The sequence below is a fragment of the Sus scrofa genome, chromosome 13 (genome assembly GCF_054392235.1).
Source record: "Sus scrofa isolate SSC_HxYL_T2T_F1_AM1 chromosome 13, Sscrofa_HxYL_maternal_Yorkshire_Landrace_v2.0, whole genome shotgun sequence".
Lineage (NCBI taxonomy): Eukaryota > Metazoa > Chordata > Mammalia > Artiodactyla > Suidae > Sus > Sus scrofa.
In genome coordinates, this window is record NC_139395.1 from 91,069,568 (window position 1) to 91,090,269 (window position 20,702).

General features: G+C 48.5%; 1 protein-coding gene across 2 annotated transcripts in view; it reads left to right on the plus strand.

Annotated features, from left to right (window-relative positions):
• Positions 1 to 20,034, plus strand: part of EPHB1 (EPH receptor B1) — a 450,445-nt gene extending 430,411 nt beyond the window's left edge. For both annotated transcript variants that reach the window (XM_021069481.2, XM_084987281.1), the window contains exons 13-16: positions 5,783 to 5,932; positions 13,236 to 13,429; positions 14,537 to 14,692; positions 18,552 to 20,034. In XM_021069481.2, the coding sequence (XP_020925140.1) occupies positions 5,783 to 5,932; positions 13,236 to 13,429; positions 14,537 to 14,692; positions 18,552 to 18,660 (609 nt within the window). In that variant the 3' untranslated portion in view covers positions 18,661 to 20,034. The remainder of the gene's footprint in view (positions 1 to 5,782; positions 5,933 to 13,235; positions 13,430 to 14,536; positions 14,693 to 18,551) is intronic.
• Positions 20,035 to 20,702: the final 668 nt, after the last annotated feature.

Consider the following 20,702-nt stretch of genomic DNA (forward strand, 5'->3'; position numbering starts at 1 on the left):
GAAATATTACAGAAGCCCTGTGGTTTACCTGCTAGGATTCTACCTAAATATTAGAAGTTTCTCTCACTCTCAAATCCCACTGCCTCCTAATAGTAGCTTATGGGTCTGCCACCTGAGAATTTAACAACAGTATTCTTAAACTAGTGTCTGGTAAAATTGTACGTACTTGACATATTTGCTTCCTAGGGCTGCTGCAGCAAAGGACCACAAAAGAGGTGATTTTAAACAGCAGGTTTTGTTTTTTTTTTTTCCTCTCCCAGTTCTTAAGGCTGGAAGTCCAAAAATCAAGGTGTTGGCTGGGTCCTGCTCTCTCCAAGGACCCCAGGAAAGAATCTGGTCCATGCCTCTCTCCTCATTTCTGGTGGCTGCTGTCAATCTGTACCATTCCTTGGCTTGTAGATACATCTATCCAATCTTTGCCCCCATTTTCACTTGGTACTTTTTCCTACCTGATAGTCTCTCCATGTCTCCATGTCTTTATGACCTTCTTCTAAAGACATCAGTGATTGGATTTAGGTCCTTCTTTAATCCAGTAATGACCTCATCTTACTTGGTTATGTTACTGAGCAAAGGGCTTACTGCCTGAAATGCGTAGAAGCCAATACTGTGGCACCAGCATTTAAGAAAAGAAAATGCTTGATTGTAGGGTTGACTGGCAAGGAGGTAGAAGACAAGGCTCTCCAATCTGTCTCCCTGATCTGGGATTCTGTTACAGTTTTATGAGTTAGGGAAGGAGGGATGGTATCTGGAAGTGCTGGCAGGGCAGGGTTTGATTGGAGGACTTTGGAACTTAGCATTTGATGGTAAGGTGTGGTAATGGGGGCTCAGCACTGGGTCTCCTGGGCATCGAAGCCTTAGCTTCTGAAAATGTTCTGGCATTTAGGTTCGGGTTATGTTCTGATGCTTTTGTTCTGTGGGCATGGAGAAACTTTGGTTCTAAGTGTTATTTAGGATCAAACTTCTCTCCTTGTGTATGCTTTGGCAGCACAACTTGTGGTTTTGTTCTGTCGTCTCTGCAGAACAGCTCAGGAACTTGTTAGAAATAGGATCAGGCCAGTTTGGGGCTGGTTCTGTAGTTCCAGTTACATCCCCAAAGACCAGATTTCCAAATAAGGTCACGTGTCCTGGTACAGGAGGCTAGAACTTGAACATACCTTTTGCAGGGAGACAATTCAACTCACAAACATAAATTCCTGGTTAATGGTAATACTATCCTGAGTGATTTACACATATCTCATATTGGATCTTCAGAACAACCCCAGTATGGAGTTCCCGTCATGGCACAGTGGTTAACAAATCAGACTAGGAACCATGAGGTTTCGGGTTCTATCCATGGCCTTGCTCAGCGGGTTAAGGATCCGGCGTTGCCATGAGCTGTGGTGTAGGTTGCAGACGTGGCCAGGATCTCGCATTGCTGTGGCTGTGGCGTAGGCCAGCGGCTACAGCTCTGATTAGACCCCTAGCCTGGGAACCTCCATCTGCTGTGGGAGCGGCCCAAGAAATGGCAAAAAGACAAAAAAAAAAAAAAGAGAGAGAGAAAAGAAAAAAAAACAACCCCAGTATGTTTTATATATTATAAACCTGTTTGACAGTGGACATTATGAAATTCAGAGCCATCGTATGATATTCTCAGTCATAAACCTATCCCTTCAAGGGGATTCCTCATGCGGCATGATTCCAGTGATTCCATGATCACAATATTCAATATTCATGAGTGTCTGGATTCCTGTTATATCTCCGCTGAGGCTTCATCTCACGCATGATGGTGAAGAAGAGTCTGTCACAATGCAGACTCACAGAAGTGTCACCCTTATGGGCATCTCTAGGATAAGTAACTAGCAAAGGAAATCAGTCCTATGCTCAGGCTTCAGCCTGGAAAGCTCCATACATGGGTGGGTTCTAGAACCAATGCTATGAGCTGTACCTGTCTAATGTGACAGTGACAAGGCAGTGAGTTGTCCAGGTGGCATTGGAGGTTTCCATTGCTCCTTGACAGTGGGGCTGTCTTATCTCTGCCAGGTTTCCAGCAGGGTTTCCAGCAGAATGGGGGCTGCAGAGATGCGTGTTGCAGGCTGGCTAAGGCTGAGGGTCTAAAGTACCTCTATGCTGAAACCTTCTACATGTTGGTATCACTCCTTGCGGCAGGTGTGGGTGGGGGTTCTTAGCAGGTGACCTTGAAGATGACTGGGTTAGAATTAATCTGCTGCCAGACATTGTCTCCTAATTTATTGAATTACACACTTGCACACACAATCTCTGTGGTTTGTCTCACACCTGAGTTAAGGCACGACTGTTCTGAAGTAAACTTTTGGAGATGCCAGACTTTCGAAGACTGACAAGCTTTACCTGAAAGGTCGGTGTCTGAGGTACACTGATGTCCATGGGATTCTCCTCCCTCCTCTCCCCTTCTCCCTTCCCCGCATCCCACCAGTGACCCCTGCCGCAGCTCTGGGGGAACCTGGTTCCCGCAGAAGGCAGACCTATGCCCTCAGCATCCCTCAGGGCATCAAGTCATCTGGTGCTTGAAGAAACCAGTGCAGAGGACAATGCTCTCCTCAGGCCCAGTGTCAGCCCCTCTTCCCACATGGGTGGAGGTTCCTTCCAGGGAGCCTCACCTGTTCTCCACCCCCTGGGAATTCTCCCCCAAGGCTTCCTCCCATCCAACAGAGCAAACTGCTCGCTCCTTCCCTGTGCCGCTTCCTCACACCTGCATTGGTGAGAGCCAGGACCCTCAGAACCCTCTGCTGTCACAGGAATACCTTGACCTTGGGCTTTCCGGTCCAGACTAGCAGAAGCCCTGGTGGCTGCAACACCCTCCCACTTCCTTTTCTTTGAATCCCCTGCGTGGGGCTGGTCACCATGCTCTCCGTTAGTAGATTTCCTTTCACATAATTGAAAACGGGTTAAATGATCGTCACCATAATTACCTCTGATGGTCAGAAGACAATGCCGATGATAGGATGTTTGAAAAGCTGAGAGGAAACTAAAACTGCCAGGAAGGAAGCACCCATCCCTGTGCCCCCCTGGCTGCCTCAGAGGTCAGCGTCCCCTGCTCTCTTGGTGGAGAGCCGCTCATGACAAGCTGTCACCTGCCTGTCTGGGGCTGCTCTTCTCAAATGCTCTGCCACCTGCTGGGATGGAGGCAGGGTGGTGACAGGCCAAACTCTGTGTTCAGCGAGGCCCAACAGCGCAAGGTGGCAGGAGGGCCCAGGCGCCTCGCCAGCGGGCCTGGCACCGCCGCTTGACATCCAGGAGGGAGGGCTCAACAGCTGTCACTGGCAGCCCCTGGGGTCTGCTCGAGACTTGGCAGAGAGGACACCTTCAGACTCCCAGATCGCCTCTTTGAGATGCAGAAGAACCACACACTTTTGCCTCCCCTGCCCCTCTCTCTGACACAAACAGACACAAAAGATAAATCCTAACTCTTACTGACAGACCCACATGGCCAAGTTTTCTGTCTGCCCGCCCCCCCCACACACACACTCTCACACTAATTAAAATCCTATCCTCTCCTGCCTCATAACCCAGGTATACTGAGAGACCAGAAACCCCTCTCCTCTAGGGAAGCCCCATGTGTGGCAACTCCCCTTCCCCTCATGGGGGACACACAGCATGGGGTCCCTGAGCTGTCGGACACTGGCCTCAGGTGTTTGGCAGCTCCTGGTTCACTGGCTGAATTTTCCACCTCTCTTCCCAGCCATGGTACTGAGGAGATAAAACCAGTCAATTCATTCATGTTCTGGGGGATGGTGAGAACAGAGTATCCTGTTGCCTCCGCAGCCCCAGCCTGCCCTCCAGGCATTTGTCACGTTGCTGGCATTTGAGCTAAGGATGTCTCCCACCACAAAAGCCTGCCACCGTCCCCGGGGAAATCAGGGCTGTCTTCTTTGCAGAAAGCTGGATGTGTGCCTGGGGAGGTCGGGGCCAGATCGCCTTTCTTCCTCCCAGACCCCGGGTAGGAAACCAGATAAAAATACACTTTGCACTTGGCTCCTGTTTCTCTCACTTGTGCTCAGATTAACCACTTGTACATTTTTAAGGTATTTTTGCTAAAGTCCAACATGTATCTCTGGTGATTTGAACAGATCGTGAGGACGGTCAGTGTAAAAATAGCCTCCTTCAGCCAAGGCAGGAGGCAGCTGAGAAGGGGAGGGAGGAAGGGAGCCGCAGGTCTCATGCATTATGGAGGCAGAGCCCAGGCATTGGGAGTGAAGTCCGGTATTTGGCGTGAAGAATTGAAAATGAGGATGATATTTACTCTGGAGAAGGATGAACTCTACCCCCAGGAGTGGCATCAGTGTACTGCAGAGCATGCCCTGCTCTCTGTCGGCCTCTCTTTACTTCCTCCTTCAAAATTCTGTGCTCCTGCAGTCCTGGGCCCACTTTGCTGGCAGTTGCCATTCTCTCCATTACCCCAGCATCCGCACATGCTCCTTGCGGCCTGGGCGTCCCTCCTCCCCGCACTCTGCCTGATTAACTAGTTACCACGTGTACATCATGGACCCAGTATGCCAGGCCTTTCTCCCACACTAGATTGGTAGTAATCCACTTATCCTCACCACAACCCACTATGGAAGTGCAATCCTTTACCCCCATTTTTCCAATGAGAAATGGAGGCACAGAGAGGTCACACAGGTAGAAAAGGATAGTACAGGTATCCATACCTGGCCAAAGGGAAACTGCCGCCTCTGACTGCTGCTGGCCATCTTCCCTAACCCCTTCCTGTGTTAAGGAGTCTCTTCTGGCTCTCAGAACACCCTGGATCCCCTTTGGCCTCACCCTCATCACTTTCCGTCTTGCTAACAATACGTCTTAAGTTTCTGTTTTCTGGTCTGCCTCCCCACACCCTGTGCAGCTTGAAGGCAGGGCCCCTGGCCAGCTCGGCTCTGGGACACCAGCTTCTCAGAGAGGGGGCCTGGCACAAAGTGGTGCTCAGGGCCTGTTTGTTAACAGGGCGGATGAATGAATGAATGGATGGCTGGACATCAATCCCTTAGGTGAACAAAACAGGTCAAGGTCTGGCAGACAAACCAAGGGCCAAGCAGAGAGCCAAGTTGGAAACCGCCAGTGTAGGGTCGGAGGGCAAGACAGACCGAGAAACAAACCTAAGAGCGGCTCTTTGGAAAAGCGTATCTGCAGCTCCAATGCCGACCTGCACAGAAGGGCTGGGAGGAGAGCTTGCATCTCTCAGCACTGAAACTGTTAAACCCAGGCAGCCAGGGCTGCCTGCAGGCTGCAGAATACGGAAAACTGTTCCCCGGGGTGGGGCACAGGCAAGGGGGGCAGAGGGAGCGATACAGTGTGATCCTGCAGTCGGGGGGGGGGGGGTGGTTCCAGGAGGTATTGCTCGTCACTGGTCACTGCCTTCTTTTTTTACTTGTTTTGCTTCATGATGTGTGCAACACTGGGGGACGGTATTGCCACACCCACCTGTCAGGCTCACGTGGCTGATCTCATGGACTTCCCTGTGGCAGTGCTTTTATGCTGGTTTCACTTACTTCTCCCACCCACAGTGACATTAGAACCAGGATGTAGGGAGCCAGGGGGCAAATGCAGCTGCAGCCCCAGGCACCACTTCTCATGTGGTGCCCTGTGACCACACCTGACCTGAGACGGCTCAGCCCCGCAGATCGCCCTGCACGGGGACACTGACTGCCCTGCTGACTATCCTAATTCACGAGACATGGGGGTGGGGCTGGAAGGACACGTGTGCCCAGTTTATTCTCACCACCGTCGACTAGGAACCCAACTATTGGGCTGACCAGTCTTCTCCTTCCTCCAGGGAGGCAAGATCCCGGTGAGATGGACGGCTCCAGAGGCCATCGCCTACCGCAAGTTCACGTCCGCCAGCGATGTCTGGAGCTACGGGATCGTCATGTGGGAAGTCATGTCGTTTGGAGAGAGACCCTACTGGGATATGTCCAACCAAGATGTGAGTGTCAGCGGCACCTGGCTACCACAAGCCCCACCCTAGGGGTCCCATGGCCCGTGGCCTTCCAAACCCATCTCTCTGTTTTCTTCTCGAGGCTTCAGAATGTGAATGTGAGGTGTCCAGGGCAGGGGATACAGGGATCCCATGGCACCAATGGTTGAGCTAATCAAAGAGCCCAGCAGGGAGATGCGATGCTCCCCATGACCCCAAAGCCTGTAAGGTGCCCAGGCCAACCCAGGAGACAATGGGCTGGTTCTGAATGGCCATGAACCATGAATAGATCAGGCCCGAAGTTAATCAGGGAATTCTGCCCCTCTCCAGAGCACCAGCCTATGTGCCCTCTGTCACTGTGTGTGATGGAGGGGAAGCAGCCCTGGTCAGAACCTGGCTTCTAGCTGCTCTGCTCTGACCGATGAGCTGTGTTGAGTCAGCTGCAGCTTCTGGGGACTCGCACCTTTCAGCTTTCAAGAGAGGAGTTAATTGTAAGGGGTGCTTCTTTCCTGAGAATCTGCTCTTCTGGGAGCCCGTGTCACCTGTCAGTGAAGGAGGTGCTGAGGGAGAGTCCCAAAGCCAGGCAGATACAGACGGGCCTCAGGAGGGGACCTGTCGCAACGGAGGTCATCAACACCCTTTCAGCGACCCACAAGAGAAAGGCAGAAAGGAAAGAGAAGGGTCCTCTGAGATGCTTTAAACAGAGGTGTTTTGGGAGTGTTCCAGATGGGACCCTTTGCTCCATAATTACTAAAAGGTGGAAAGCCTTTAGAGGATGATTTGCTTTGATAAGGTCCAGTACTACCTGGAATTTCACCCCTGCCTTGCACCCTGGGCTGTTCCCCCAGGACCACTCCTTTTTTTTTTTCTTTTCTGTGGTTTTTGGGTTTTTTTTTTTTTGTCTTTTTAGGGCTACACTTGTGGCATATGGAAGTTCCCAGGCTAAGGGTTGAATTGGATCTGTAGCTTCCAGCCTACACCACAGCCACAGCAACACAGGATCTGAGCCACATCTGCTACCTACACCACAGCTCACGGCAACGCTGGATCCTTAACCCACTGAGTGAGGCCAGGGATGGAACCCACATCTGCATGGATACCAGTCAGGTTCTTAACCTGCCAAGCCATAGTGGGAATTCCCACTCCTCTTTTGTTATCTGACTATATGACCTTCTCTTGGAGCTGAGAGGATTACAGTTTGCAATGCCTGCAAAACCTCTGTTCTCAGCTTGCTCCTTCCTTCATCTTGGGTAGGGGGAAGTTATTATCTTTCCCAACTTCCAAGCAAGAAGAAGCAGGGCTGGCCCAGCCCAGATGGGGAAAGCAGCCACTTGTAAGCATTTCTATGGTGGGTAGGCTCTGAGACACCAGTAAACTGAAGAAGTCTGTCCCCAGCCCTTCTATCAAGCCAGAGGTTTCCAGCCATGGCTGTTGGCTCAGAAGGTTGAGAAAGTTGGAGACCTGGGAGAGGAGAGAGGAGCTGGGTCCTGGTATGAGTGCCTCCTGCTCCCGTGGGCAGAACGGCTTCAGCCCAGAGCAGGTGAAATGGCTGCATCCATAACCAGGTCCCGATGCCAACCATGTGTGGCGTCTAGATCCCCTATTTTCTCTGATTATCCATGCTTTGCCTCTGCTCCTATAGCATGTCAAATCTGTAAGTGTCAGAATTGATGCCGAGACTGCTTTCACAGAATCAAGTGCACCCTGGTTCCGTCTGTACCACCAGCTAGATGAGGGACAAACGTTAGCTGGAAACAGCAGATCCATTTTGTCCTGCCCAGAGACTGTAATCCGATTAAGAACAATTCCGCACACATAGAATGGATTATGAAACTGTCTGACAGGCAAGCTTTGACATTCAAGATATTCTCCGCAAAGGCATTCACCTATGCTGAAAACAAATGCAGTTTCTGATATTAGACTTTCAGAATTCCCAAATCATTTATTCAACAAACACTCAGTATCCGTTAACTGTGACTAAGCATTGTGCTTGCTGGCTTTATTCTTGGGGGGTTTACAGCCCAGTGGCACAGGCATGGGGCTGTGGGAATATTTGGGGGGGGCAGGTAAGGACATCTTGCAGATATTTATTGCTTGAGCTGGGACTCAGAGGGAATAAGAACATCTGCAAAGTAGCAGCTTATTTGAATTTTGTTGGATTTCTCTAAAATAAAGCCAGTCAGTGTGTCCCGAGTACCATTTCTCTCTCTGTGGAAGGCAGAGGGTGATTTTTGCCCATTCAGAAGGCATCTTATGACCTGGCCTGGCAGAGCGACAGGAGGGGCTCCCAGCAGCTCAGGCTATAGCCCGACTCATCAGAAACCACTGAGGTGGTGGCAGTAAAGGATTTTACAGATGACAATTGAAAGGCTTTAAGAAAGAGAATTGCAGAGACAAGTCAGAGTGCTGGTAATTGGGCTTCCGGAGCCCAGGAAGGTCTTTGAACATGTACAGAGAGTTTGTCAGCCAGAGAGAGAACTTGGAAGTTCTACTGCTTGGATCTGATTGACAGAGATAATGAGAGTGGCAGTGTCTGTGGAGAGGAGCTGTGGTTTTATTGAAACATCAGAGCTCAGCTTAACCCCCTCTGCCCTGGTTCCTCCACAGCTCTGAGCTCCTCCACTTCACTCTCCTCGCAGAAGGTCAAGGAAGCCCGCCCACCGCCCATCTCACTAATGGGAAGCACTTGTCTGGGAACAGCCAGGAGCCCTGCTGGGGACAGGAGGGAAAAAAAGGGAGGGCCTCTGCTCCTTTCCTGGAGGAGTTCCGGCCTTTCCCCACCCTCCCCCCCAGCTCTGGGGAGGCAACTGGGATCAGACCACCTGCTCCTAGATTCCCCCCAGCCCCACACCTGCCTTCTCAAGGTATGGGAGAGCAGGCCTCACCCTACCCTGTCCCTGTCTCCTGGGGCCCCAGGATCTTTGCTCACACTGGCCTTCAGATGGCCCAGAGAGGTGCCGCAGACCTTTCAAAGTAAGTCAATTCTGCCCCGTGACAGTTCCTCACCCTGGATAATACCACCATGTCCCCTTCTCTCTGGAAACACCATCTGATCTCAATTTAATCTCCAGTCTTTTCAAGACCCATTTATCTCATCCTGTCATGGTCCAAGGAGAGGGACCCAGGACTCACTCCGATTTTTCTTTCTTTTTTTCTTTTTCTTTTTTTGGATGTTCCCAGACAAGGGGTCCACTCAGAGCTGCAGCTGCTGGCCTGCACCACAGTCGCAGCAATGCCATATCCGAGCTGCCTCTGCCACCTACACCACAGCTCATGGCAATGCCAAATCCTTAACCCACTGAGCAGAGCCAGGAATTGAACCTGCAACCTCATGGATACTAATTGGGTTCGTTACCACTGAGCCACAACAGGAACTCCTCGCTCTGATTTTTTTCAATTCTGCTCATTAGGACACCCTCTGCCCACAACCTCAGGGTCTTTTCACAAAATTTAGATGCACTCACTGGCGTTTGGACTGAAAAGTGTTTCTCCCACCTCCTTCCTGTTTTCTTCACACCTGCCCATCAAGCAGGAGAGACAAGCAATGATAGCAAAGCCCCATTAGAGGACCACAATTGCTTTTTTGAAATAATGATGTTTTAATTTGATTATAAGTGATATATGCTTAGAACCTTTAGAAATCACCCAGATCCTTAAGGAGAGAATGAACATCTCCAAAGGCACAGTGCTTCAAAGAAAGATCTGAGAAGGTAAATGCTACCTGTACCAAGTAATGACTTGGTATGAGGGTAAACCTTTTTTTTTTTTTTTCCAAATGTGCAAAAAGCATCAATGCCCCCAAGTATCAACTTGAGTAATAGCAGTCAATTTATGTAGAAGAAATAGCAAAAGGAATCAAGTCTCATTTTGTAAACAAGATTATGGGAGAAGATTCTCCTAGCCTCTGTCCTGAAAGATGAACTTTAGGGATGTAGCATTCAACAAGTCCCCACTACATGCTTGGTGCTTTTTAAACAGTATCTTCCTGAACCTCCAAGTGGCTGTGGCAGCAGGAGAGCAACACTCTGCAGAGAAGACCTCCCCTGGCAGCAGTGACAGCCTCCATGTGACAATGGAATTCTTCCTGTGATTCACATGGGTGATGTTCACCCCTCATTGCCTCATTGTGTCACTTAATCCTTTTAACAACCCCATCTGTGCAGTTTTAGAAAGTCAAGTGACTTTCCCAAGTTTCTGGAGCTAATATGAAATGGAACTAGGATTTGAAACTAGACTTCCGAGGACTGTGCCCCCAGTGGCAATGACACGCTGTCACCAGCACATCGCATGGGGTTGTGCTCCTTCAGGGAGAAGGAATCAGTGGCTCTTTGATGTCCTTTTTAAAAGAAAGTCATCAGGATGGAGGATAATTGTGAGAAAAAGAATGTATATGTATATATAACTGGGTCACAGAAATTGGCAGAACATTGTAAATCAACTATAAAAAAAAAGTAAAAAAAAAAAGAGAGAGAGAGAGAGAGAGAAAGAAAGTCAGTGCACCAGAAAGATGAGGAAATACAGAAAAAAAATGCCAGAATGGTCTTGCAGAAACTCCAGTGAGGTGGCTTGCAGAGGAGATGAGGGAAAAGTGGCCAAGTGGTATCCAGTCTAAAGCTCACAGGCAGAAGAGTCCATGCCTTCCTGGGTTCCTTGTGTTTTGAGGCTCTGCCAGAAATGCTTGGGTGAGCTGGTCCCACCACGGAACTGTCAGAAATGCTTGGGTGAGCTGGTCCCACCACGGAACTGTGTCCCCACAGAAGGACCCGGCCTCCAGTGCTCCTTCTTCTTCTTATGGGCAGAGGGGAAAGGAATCTTGTCGGGGGGTGGGCATTAGTATTTTGGGCTCTGGCCATCAGATAATTTGAGCAGCGATGGCAGAAGTTTAGGGGAACATGAGCTTCCCCGCACTGGAAGACTGTGGGAACCCCTAACCCCACGAGAAGGTGAATTTGGACACCGGCCCCTCCTGCTGGTCCCACCTAACGTGTCCTTAGGCAATCCAGAAAGAGGTCAAAGGTAACCTCACTTGTCTCCATGTTGTGTAGGGACTCTGTGACAGGGCCCCTCAATCTGACTGCCTGGAAGGAGCTAGAAAAGGTGCCAGTTTATAAACTCAGCTACTCATCCTCGTGGATTATGGGGTTTAGCTCCACACCCCTGTTTCCTACCGCAAAGGCAGTCAACAGCTCTAAAGACTGCTCTCCAAGCTGAGGTTCCCACGACACCCCCACAGAGCCTAGGAAAAGGGGGCTTCAGGGTATTCCGAACTTAAGCTCATAAACTCAGGTATCTCTGTGATTTCTCAGCTGTCCCTTACTAGCTGTGTGCCCTCAGGTCAATGACTTCCCTGCTTGTGCATCCATTTCCTCCCGGGGAAAATAGGGCTAAAATACCCTCCTTAGAGGACAGCAGGTAATTTGATTGACAGCAGTCTGGCCAAGATCAACATTTGTTGGTGGTACAACGTATTATTCCAAAGTACATGTTCTCAGGGGCCGTTTATTTTTTTTATAAAGTAGCTAATATTGATACAGTTTGTATGGTTGTTTTTCTGCCACTTCGAATAGAAGGAATAATACACCTTGATTATCTCTAATGACCTCAGGTTATTATATTATCTCATGCCCCATATCATGCCCTGTATCCTGTGCACAGAAATTGTACAAATGTAAAGCGATTGAGAATATTCACTTTCTGACCAATTTACAAAGTTAAAAAAAGAATAATCAGTTGAAATAAATCTGACATTTTTTTAAGTAGAGGCAAAAATATTTGAAAATCCCTGAGCTCGCAATGATTTCCTTTGCTACTAAAGGTGCTTTAACTGTTCATTCTAATGTAAAATAAATGCCTAATTATTACAGAAAATAAACATACAAACAAACAAAAAGCAAAACACAAAGGGCATTCATGTTTCTATCTGCTGAGAGGCAACCACCATTAGCTCCTTGGTATATATCCATCCCAAGCCTTTTCTATGCATGTATGTAATTATTGGTTTTTGTTTTGATTCCTGTTTTTTTTTTTTTTTTAACGAAAGCAAGAGTACAGCATACCTGCACTTAGGCAGCCTGCTCTTTTGCCTAATACTACAATGTGAGCATATTTCCATTTCAATAGGTACATTTTTGCAACATCTTAAGGCCTGCATTGTATTCCAGGCCTTCCATTGTGTTATGAATGTTCCATAATAAATTTATGTTTAGCACTGGGTCGTTAACAATTATTTGTGCTATTACAAAAAGCACAGAGGAGGCATAGTTGACTTAAGTGAATTGGAAACTAAGAAGTAAAAGATAAAAAAAAAAAGTACAACAATCTGAGAAACAGAAAAAGTACTTAAAGATCCAAAAATTTTTACAAAATGATCCCCTGGAGTCTGCAAACATTAACGAAACCTGATTGGAGATATTCATGTTGGATCACCTTGTTACTTCCACTTTTGTCAGTCATCGTTGTACTGAACCAGTTTGTTTGACTAAATTCTCTTCAACCTGATTCCTCTTGCTGCCTCATGATGCTGAAAACAGATACTGCTTAGTAAACAGATACCTCTGGCATGAGGTTGGCTCTCCACAAATGCCAATCCTTCCTTCCTTCCTCTTCCTGTAGGGATGAAAGGATGAGGCCACAGTGGGCTTTGGTGAGCATCCTTTGTAACTCTAGGTTCACTAGGCTTCCCACGTCCATTGTTTCGTGCCACTAGCTGCCAGTGCAACAGAGTTGGGCCCAGAAGCCTCTCAAAGAAGGAAAGGCTCAAGCCATTCACTAGCTCATTTTTTTTTCTTTTCTTTTTGCTTTTTTTCATTTTAGGGCCACACCTGCAGCATATGGCAATTCCAAGGCTAGGAGTCGAATCAGAGCTACAGCTGCCAGCCACAGCCACAGCCACAACACTGCCAGATCTGAGCCACATCTGTGACCTACACTGCAGCTTGGAGCAACACCAGATCCTTAACCCACTGAGTGAGACTAGGGATCTAACCCTTGTTCTCTTGGATGCTAGTCAGGTTCTTAACCCACTGAGCCACAGTGGGAACTCCTACCAGCTCATTCTTCAGTACACATTTACAGAGATCCAGTGTGTGTCAGGCCCTGCACCAGGTGCTTGGGACACACAGGAGCAATAAGATGCAGACCCTGCTTCTGGGAGCCCACGGACTAGGGGGGAAAGATCTATTATAGTTTGAGATACAGGCACACAGAATGAGCGCACCCGGGTGGAGGAGGCTCCATTCTCAGAGTCTAATTTGTGAATGACCCGCCAGTTACTCTCACCCAGTCACACCCGTTCCCATGTGTGTCACTGCAGGTCATCAATGCTATTGAGCAGGACTACCGGCTGCCCCCACCCATGGACTGCCCAGCTGCTCTACACCAGCTCATGCTGGACTGTTGGCAGAAGGACCGGAACAGCCGGCCCCGCTTCGCAGAGATTGTCAACACCCTGGACAAGATGATCCGGAACCCGGCAAGTCTCAAGACTGTGGCAACCATCACCGCAGTGTGAGTCTAGCGAGCAGGGTGGGTCCTAGGGGTGGGTGGTCTCACGGTTAATCAGGGCCCACAGGGATGCTACCAGCCTTCAGTCTAACTGAGAGCAAGGAAGAGGCGGCTGAGCTTATCCACTGATGGAAGGAGTTTCAAGACTCTTCCCTTCCTTTTCCTCTTTCTGTCTCTCTGAAATATTCCCTCCCTCCAGCATGGGCTGTAGCCAGACACTGAGATACCTGTCTGGGTCTCTATCTTCCATTGGCCTCAGCTGGGCTGAGCACTGGGCTTTGTGGTAGTTGAGTGTATCTGATCTGATTGGTATGAGACCCCACTTCTGGGCAGTCCTGTTCCCAGAAGCCACCCTTTCAGTTAACCACACCAGTGCATGAGGCAGATGGAGCTGCAGACTTGGAACCTCCGCCAACCTATTAGCAGGTAGTGGTCCTAACTGCCGTGGGACAAAGAAATTCACAGCAATTGGATTTGTTACGAGCAAATGCACAGAACTGTCAGCTACTGTCAGCAACTGTCAGCTGTACATCACTCATCTACATCTGCAGTGTTAACTCATTTGTAAATTCATCCTTTTGATTAAAGTTTATTGGGTGCTTATGGACTAAGCACTGTGCCCTTGCTGGCCATATAGAGTAAACAAGATAGGAGATTCTGTTGTGGCTCAGCAGGTTAAGAACCCAACTAGTATCCATGAGGATGTGGGTTCGATCCCTGGCCTCCCTCAGTGGGTTAAGGATCCAGCATTGCTGTGAGTTGCAGTGTAGGTTGCAGACGTGGCTCAGATCTGGTGTTGCTGTGTTGTGAAGCTCTTAGTTTGCAGCTTACAAAGGAGTTGTGGTCCGTCTCTCTCCTTCAGAGTGCGGTCTGCCTCTCTGCACTGACTGGCAAGGGACAGAGCCCAGAGGCAGGGGGGACTGGCCACCTGGCCTTGAGAACCATGCCAGCTCGGGATTGTGTAGGGTAGGAAGGGTCAGGCCAAGTTTCCCCCCCTAATCCTCATCCCGTTGGGGCTGCTGATCTGTGAAGTCTGCCATTCACCCAGAATGCAGCTCTGCCCATGCCCCCCTGAAGCTGTGGGGTCAGCTGCTCCCTTCTGTCTTACAGGCCTTCCCAGCCCCTGCTCGACCGCTCCATTCCAGACTTCACGGCCTTCACCACCGTGGATGACTGGCTTAGTGCCATCAAAATGGTCCAGTACAGGGACAGCTTCCTCACCGCCGGCTTCACCTCCCTCCAGCTGGTCACCCAGATGACATCCGAGTAAGTGATGGAAATCACCTCGTTCAGTCAGGGTGGGGGCTGGAGGCTCCCTCCCTGCGATGGCCCTCAGTGCGAATTCCACCTTCTGGCCTCATCCCCAGAGCACTACCTCAATATAGAACCAGGCGTGGTGGGGAAGTGACTTGGAAAGTCAGAGGAGCGGGGGAGGGGAGGCCCAGCTCCACTCTGGGACCCAAATGAGAGTTCTTCAAAGTCACAGCCATATGTCATCTGCCTAATCACCGAGAGTCTCTCCTCCATTTAAGTTTTTAAACTCAGCCCATCAAAGAGAGCATCCAGATGGAAAGAACACAGCCAGCCAGCACTTTAAACCACATAGCAGGAAGAGGCGGTGCCCTGATTCAGCAGTGAGCTCCGAAGCTCGGGGAGCCTGCATCCGCACTTCGATAGCACTTGTAAATAAGCCTTATGTCTCCATCCCCCACAGATTATTTTCCAATCTGCAGCCCCTACCCCAGGAGCATAGAGGAATAAAAAAACTAAAATTATTCGAAGAAGAGGAGAGCCAGAAAGGATCTTAAAGACCCAGATAGTCCATCATCTCCCCAAGAATGTTCTGGTAGCACCGGTTCCGAGAAATGTTAATAGGTTCTCCTTGGAAAAAAAAGATCCCTGGTCAAATAAATTTGGGAAACACGGAGCACTTTATCACTCTCTTGGAGATTCCCTCCAAGTATTAGCATTGTAAAGGCCAGGAGAAAGCCTGAAATAAAGAAACCCATGTAAAATTCTTAAATGCCATGGAACCATAGTTCAGAAGGGCAGGGTTTTTTGGAACTGCAGTTGGGGAAATCTCTATCTAGTGCCACTTCTTCCTGTCAATGATGGAGAAAGGAGGTGACAAAGTGGGGGCTGAAGCCTGCTTTCCTGACTGCTGGCTCCATAGGCTCCCACCTGTCCTCCCAGGGCCACCCGGGGCTGAAGTTTGCTGCACACACACGGAGTCATCTGGGAGTCGTTAAACTAGTGAGGTCTGATTGCTATGGTCACATCTTCTGATTTATTTAGTGTGTGGTCAGACCTGGACACAGGGAGTTAAAACTCCCCAGATGATTCGAATGTGCAGCAAAGTTTGAGAACCACTAAACCAGAGTTGGCAAGGTCCAGTTTTGAACACACACACACACACACACACACACAAACCCACACCAGCAGGGACCTCACCAGCTGCCCAGCTGCCGTGTATACCAACAGTACTGAGGCTGGTGGCCTGTGGCCTGTGGCACACACTTTGCCTGGTAGCACATCGGTCAGTCCGCCTGGTAGTTGACAAACACTGCCACCGGTTCTATGTCAGGCTCGGTCCCAGGTGCTGGGACTCCGTCCTGGGGTGGGCCAATTGGGAGTCTCAGGGGAGGGGGGATCATTCACTCCAGCAGTTGAGCCACAGAGGGGCAGTTTATTGATACTTGGCATCTGTCTGGGGCTCCTGCTCAGCAGTCAATATTCCTGGAGTCCAGCTTTGCTTCTGTCAGGCATATTCTTGCCAGAATCATGGAAACTCACTTGCTCCAGGGAAATGGCTTGAATGAGCCTCTAGCCTTGGACCTGCTAAATAGCAGAATTCATTTTTCCAAACCTAAGTTCATTTCCTGGTGATGCCTAAGAAAGTCCTTGACATTTAGAATTATTATTAAACATCAAAAATAAAAAAAATAAGGAATTCCCACTGTGGTGCGTGGAAACCAATCCATGAGGACGTGGGTTCAATCCCTGGCCTTGCTCAGTGGGTTAAGGATCCGGTGTTGCCATGAGCTATGGTGTAAGTTGAAGACGAGGTTCAGATCTCGAGTTGCTGTGGCTGTCGTGTAGGCTGGCAGCTGTAGCTCCGATTTGACCCCTAGCCTGGGAACCTCCATATGCCTTCGGTGCAGCCCTAAAAAGCAAAAAAAAAAAAAAAAAAAAAAATTTAAAAATAAGCCTTTACTGGTGGAGAAACCAGCTTCCCCATCTTGCAGAGCTAAAATGAATGCCTGGATTAAAGGACAGAGTGGGGGTTCCTGAAGGCAGGGCTGCACCTGCTTCCCATTGTCATGTGGCTGAGTATGGGGATGGTCATTGCCTGATCCCCCAGAAACTGAAGGAATCAAGTGAAGTAATTCCCTCAGTCCAGGGACAGCCATGCGAAAAAGAGCTAGGGCAAGAATAAAAGGAAAGTGAAACTGAAAATTAAGGGATTTAGTTCAAAGTAAAAAAAAAAAAAAAAGATGGCCACACACTACTGGAGCAATTTCATTTGCTTCTTGAGAGATAAAAGACAGAAAAAGAACATGTGTAACTAAATAGATTGTGGGGCAATTTGTGAATTCAAAATCCAAGAATACGTTTCAAAAGTGCAGAAAAGATGTGCGCAATTTAACAATCTAGACCAGCTCCAGCCTTCAGGGGAATGATCGCCAGCTGAAAGGAGGGGGTCAGGAGGGCCCAGACATTGTGATTGGAGGTCCAACAAGGGGCCTCCCCTCAGATCTCTTGCACAGTGTGCAGAGTGGTCTGCTGTCCTGGGATGGGGGTTCTGGAGGGAATACAGTCAGGAAGTTAGAAGAATTCTGAAAGCGGCCCTCAAGGATGCTGAGAACCAGACCATCCTGAAAGTGAACCCCGTTTCCACACTGCCCACTAGCTGTGTGATCTTGAGTATGTCACTTAACTTCTCTGTGCCCTACCTGCCTTGTCTCTAAATGTGCCCATCTCACTGGTTTGTGGTGAGAGGTAAATGGAATAGTCCATGTGAAGCTCTTGGTCTATTGTCTACCTGAAGAACGCACATGAGAAATGATTGCTGGTAAATTGTTGTCATTGACTTTGAGTGGTTTGGCAGTTTTTATGAAATGCTTCCATGAAAATAAATGAGTTAGTATATGACACATGGGAATCACTCAAGAAACGTTATATTATTAACTAAAGAAAGATGCATGGTCTTCCCAAAGTCAAATAGAAGCCATGAACTTGTTCATATTAAGACTCAGAGCTCAAAGATGAATCAGTCCAAATCCCTATCTGAAACATACTCCTTGGATTCCTCCTTGGGCAGATATTTGAAAGTTATTTTGAGATCACCCTTCTTAAAAATTTATGACATTAAAATTCAAACAGGGCAGAAGATGGAAACTCAGGGGAAAACATCAGAAAACTAGGCAAGCCCCACATCTTTCAATCACAGTGGGCAATCACTGATTTAGGCAGAAACTTCACAGACTAACCAAAGCCCCATACAGTGTGTGCATGCAGTGTTAACAAAGGATAGAGGAAAGTTCTAGTCCACCTAAGGGTCATGGAAACAATAAAAGGGTTGCTCCAGAACCCCCTGGTAAGGAACAAGGTGCAGTGCCTCCAGGGTTCTCTAAGCTGGAGGGGGCCCTGGAGATGAGGCCACTACTTGAAGAAAGTAAAATTGAACAAGAGAGTTCCCATTGTGGCTTAGTGGTGAGCAAACCCCGATTGGTATCCGTGAGGTTAAAGGTTCAATCCCTGGCCTCGCTCGTGGGTTAAGGATCCGGCATTGCTGTGAGCTGTGGTGTAGGTCACAGACATGGCTCGGATCCTGTGTTGCTGTGGCTCTGGCGTAGGCCAGAAGCTACAGCTCCGATTCGACCCCTAGTCTGGGAACCTCCATATACTGCAGGTATAGCCCTAGAAAAGACAAAAAGACCAAAAAGAAAAAGAGAGAGAGACTATCTATTTAGTTGTTTGCCAGACTCAGGTAAATTTGGGTGCATCAGATTTTAAACACACTTTTATTTGCCTACCTCACTATTATCAGAAGCTTGCCTTCAAAGATGAGTTTTGATCTGTGAAAAGCACTAAAATGCCTTCTTTTGTGGCTTTTCCCTCCTAGAGACCTCCTGAGAATAGGGGTCACCTTGGCAGGTCATCAGAAGAAGATCTTGAACAGCATTCTGTCTATGAGGGTCCAGATGAGTCAGTCGCCAACGGCAATGGCCTGAGAACTCTTGTTTCCCGTGGGGAGGAGAGGAAGGAAAAGGACCAGGCTCAAGGGAAAACCAGAGATGGACCACCGTGGAATGTTTGGGAGAGACTGGCCTCTCAGCTGAGAAATGCATTCTCATCCATGAAGAATAAACTGGACCTGTTCCTAAGAGGCAGTCTTTGTTTCTCAGCGACAGACACACATTTAAGACGCCATGGGAAACCAACTATGTAATAATAAAAATATGAAAAGGCGATATGCTCAGAGGAAGTGAAGAGAAAACAATATGCATCGGGGGACCAAGAGTGAACTCAGCCTGCACCCTCAGCGGGCTGGAGTCATGCACCGACAGGAAGAAAGGAAAGGAGGTAAAGGGAAGAAACAGAGGCAGTTTCCCATTTTCTTCCTCACCAATGACGTTCTTTTCTTTTCTCCTTCTGTCCTCCTCCCCAAGAGTCCGCTCCCTTCTCCCACATCCATTTCCCTTTGCTCATGACTCGTGTAGGGAAGTTTCTTCAAACAAACCCCAGCTCCTGCGTCTCCAGATGTTCTGTCAGTTGCCAAAGGACTTTGCTGACCACTGCATGGGGGATCCAACCAATTCAATTAATGTCTTCATATTGAAGAAGAGATGTACCTTCAATTGAAAACCTTGTTTTTCTTTTGTTTGCATTTTCTGCAAAAAGGAGAAAGAAACCACAAATTGGAAAAAAAAAGAAAAAAGAAAAAAAAAAGAAAAACCTGTTTCCGTGTGCAAGGGCACGCCTATGTATGTCTGTGTTATAAAATGACTGCTTGTCCATAACAGATGCAAACAAGAAAGAATTGGGAGGTCATTGCCCCTGGAAAATTCAAAGGGGCCCGGGCGAGTTGTTGGTTTGGTTTTCCGGTTGGCCCAATTGGCCTATTGGCTTCATGGCGAGAGAGAGAGTAGGGAGAAAAATCAAATGAAAAGGGGGAAAAAAAAAACTCTGGAGAGCTTGTGAGTTCAGACAGGAAACAGGTGAGTCATTTGAATTGGATGCAGTGTGGGCCATTGTAGAATGACACTGACTGATCATTATTATTCGTGGTAACATCTGAAGAGAAGGAGAAGGAAGGTGTTTCTGGATAATGTTCTTCCACATCCCTGGAATCTGCAAGGCAAGAGGTTGCGGCGGAGAGTTCTTCCTCCCAGTCTGGGGACTGGCTGAAGCCGCGTGGCATCCGAGGAATGTTTCAGATATGTCTGTGTTTCTCTGCATTCCTTCCTGTACCTCATCGTTCAATTCACTTTTGTAAATTCCACCTAACATTTAAATATTTTTAATTTCTCCTTTGACCTTAATCTCCTTGCTAATTTTATCTGTCTAATTAAAATGAGCAGAAGCATGTCCGGGTTTACATAGAACGGTGTCAGAGTGTGTGTTCCCAGACGCCAGTGAGTCCCACCACCACCCCTCCTCGATGGGAGAATCCTTAACAACCACCCTTCGTCCCCTGATAGGGAACGGAGGGAGTACATCCTGGACCTCGGGGCTCCTGAGAAGCAGCGTATGTGCGCTCACCCTCCCCGCTGTCACCCAAAGGAAGAACTAAATAAATAGCAGGCTCCCAGGCTTCAAATAAGTGGCATAGGAAGTCACTGGCAAATAAATATAATCACCAGTAATACAGGTACATGGTCTGCCCTGAGCCCAGTTTACACATTGCATTGGGAAGGTCATATCCAGGCTGATTTTGTGAACACAACTCAAGACTATTCTAGGCTGCGTGCTGGGAGGGTCTTCGAACACACAGTCAGAGGAGGGTGTGTGAGGCAGGGAAAGTAGTTATGTTGCTTTTTTCACAAGTATTTAAGGTGAAAGGAGGCTTTTTCCCTATACCCAGGTGACTTTGTACTTGGCCAGATTCTTACCTTCTGAGGCCCCTTCAAAGAGGCTCATAGGTTTGCAGGTACAGCTCTGATGCAGGGGAGCCCCATCTTAAAGCCCCACTCTTTGCTTAGAGGGGGCGAGAGAAGAGGGACAGAACTGTTGGCAGGTTGGTATATGGTGGCAAAGGGCCCCCCTCCAGCCA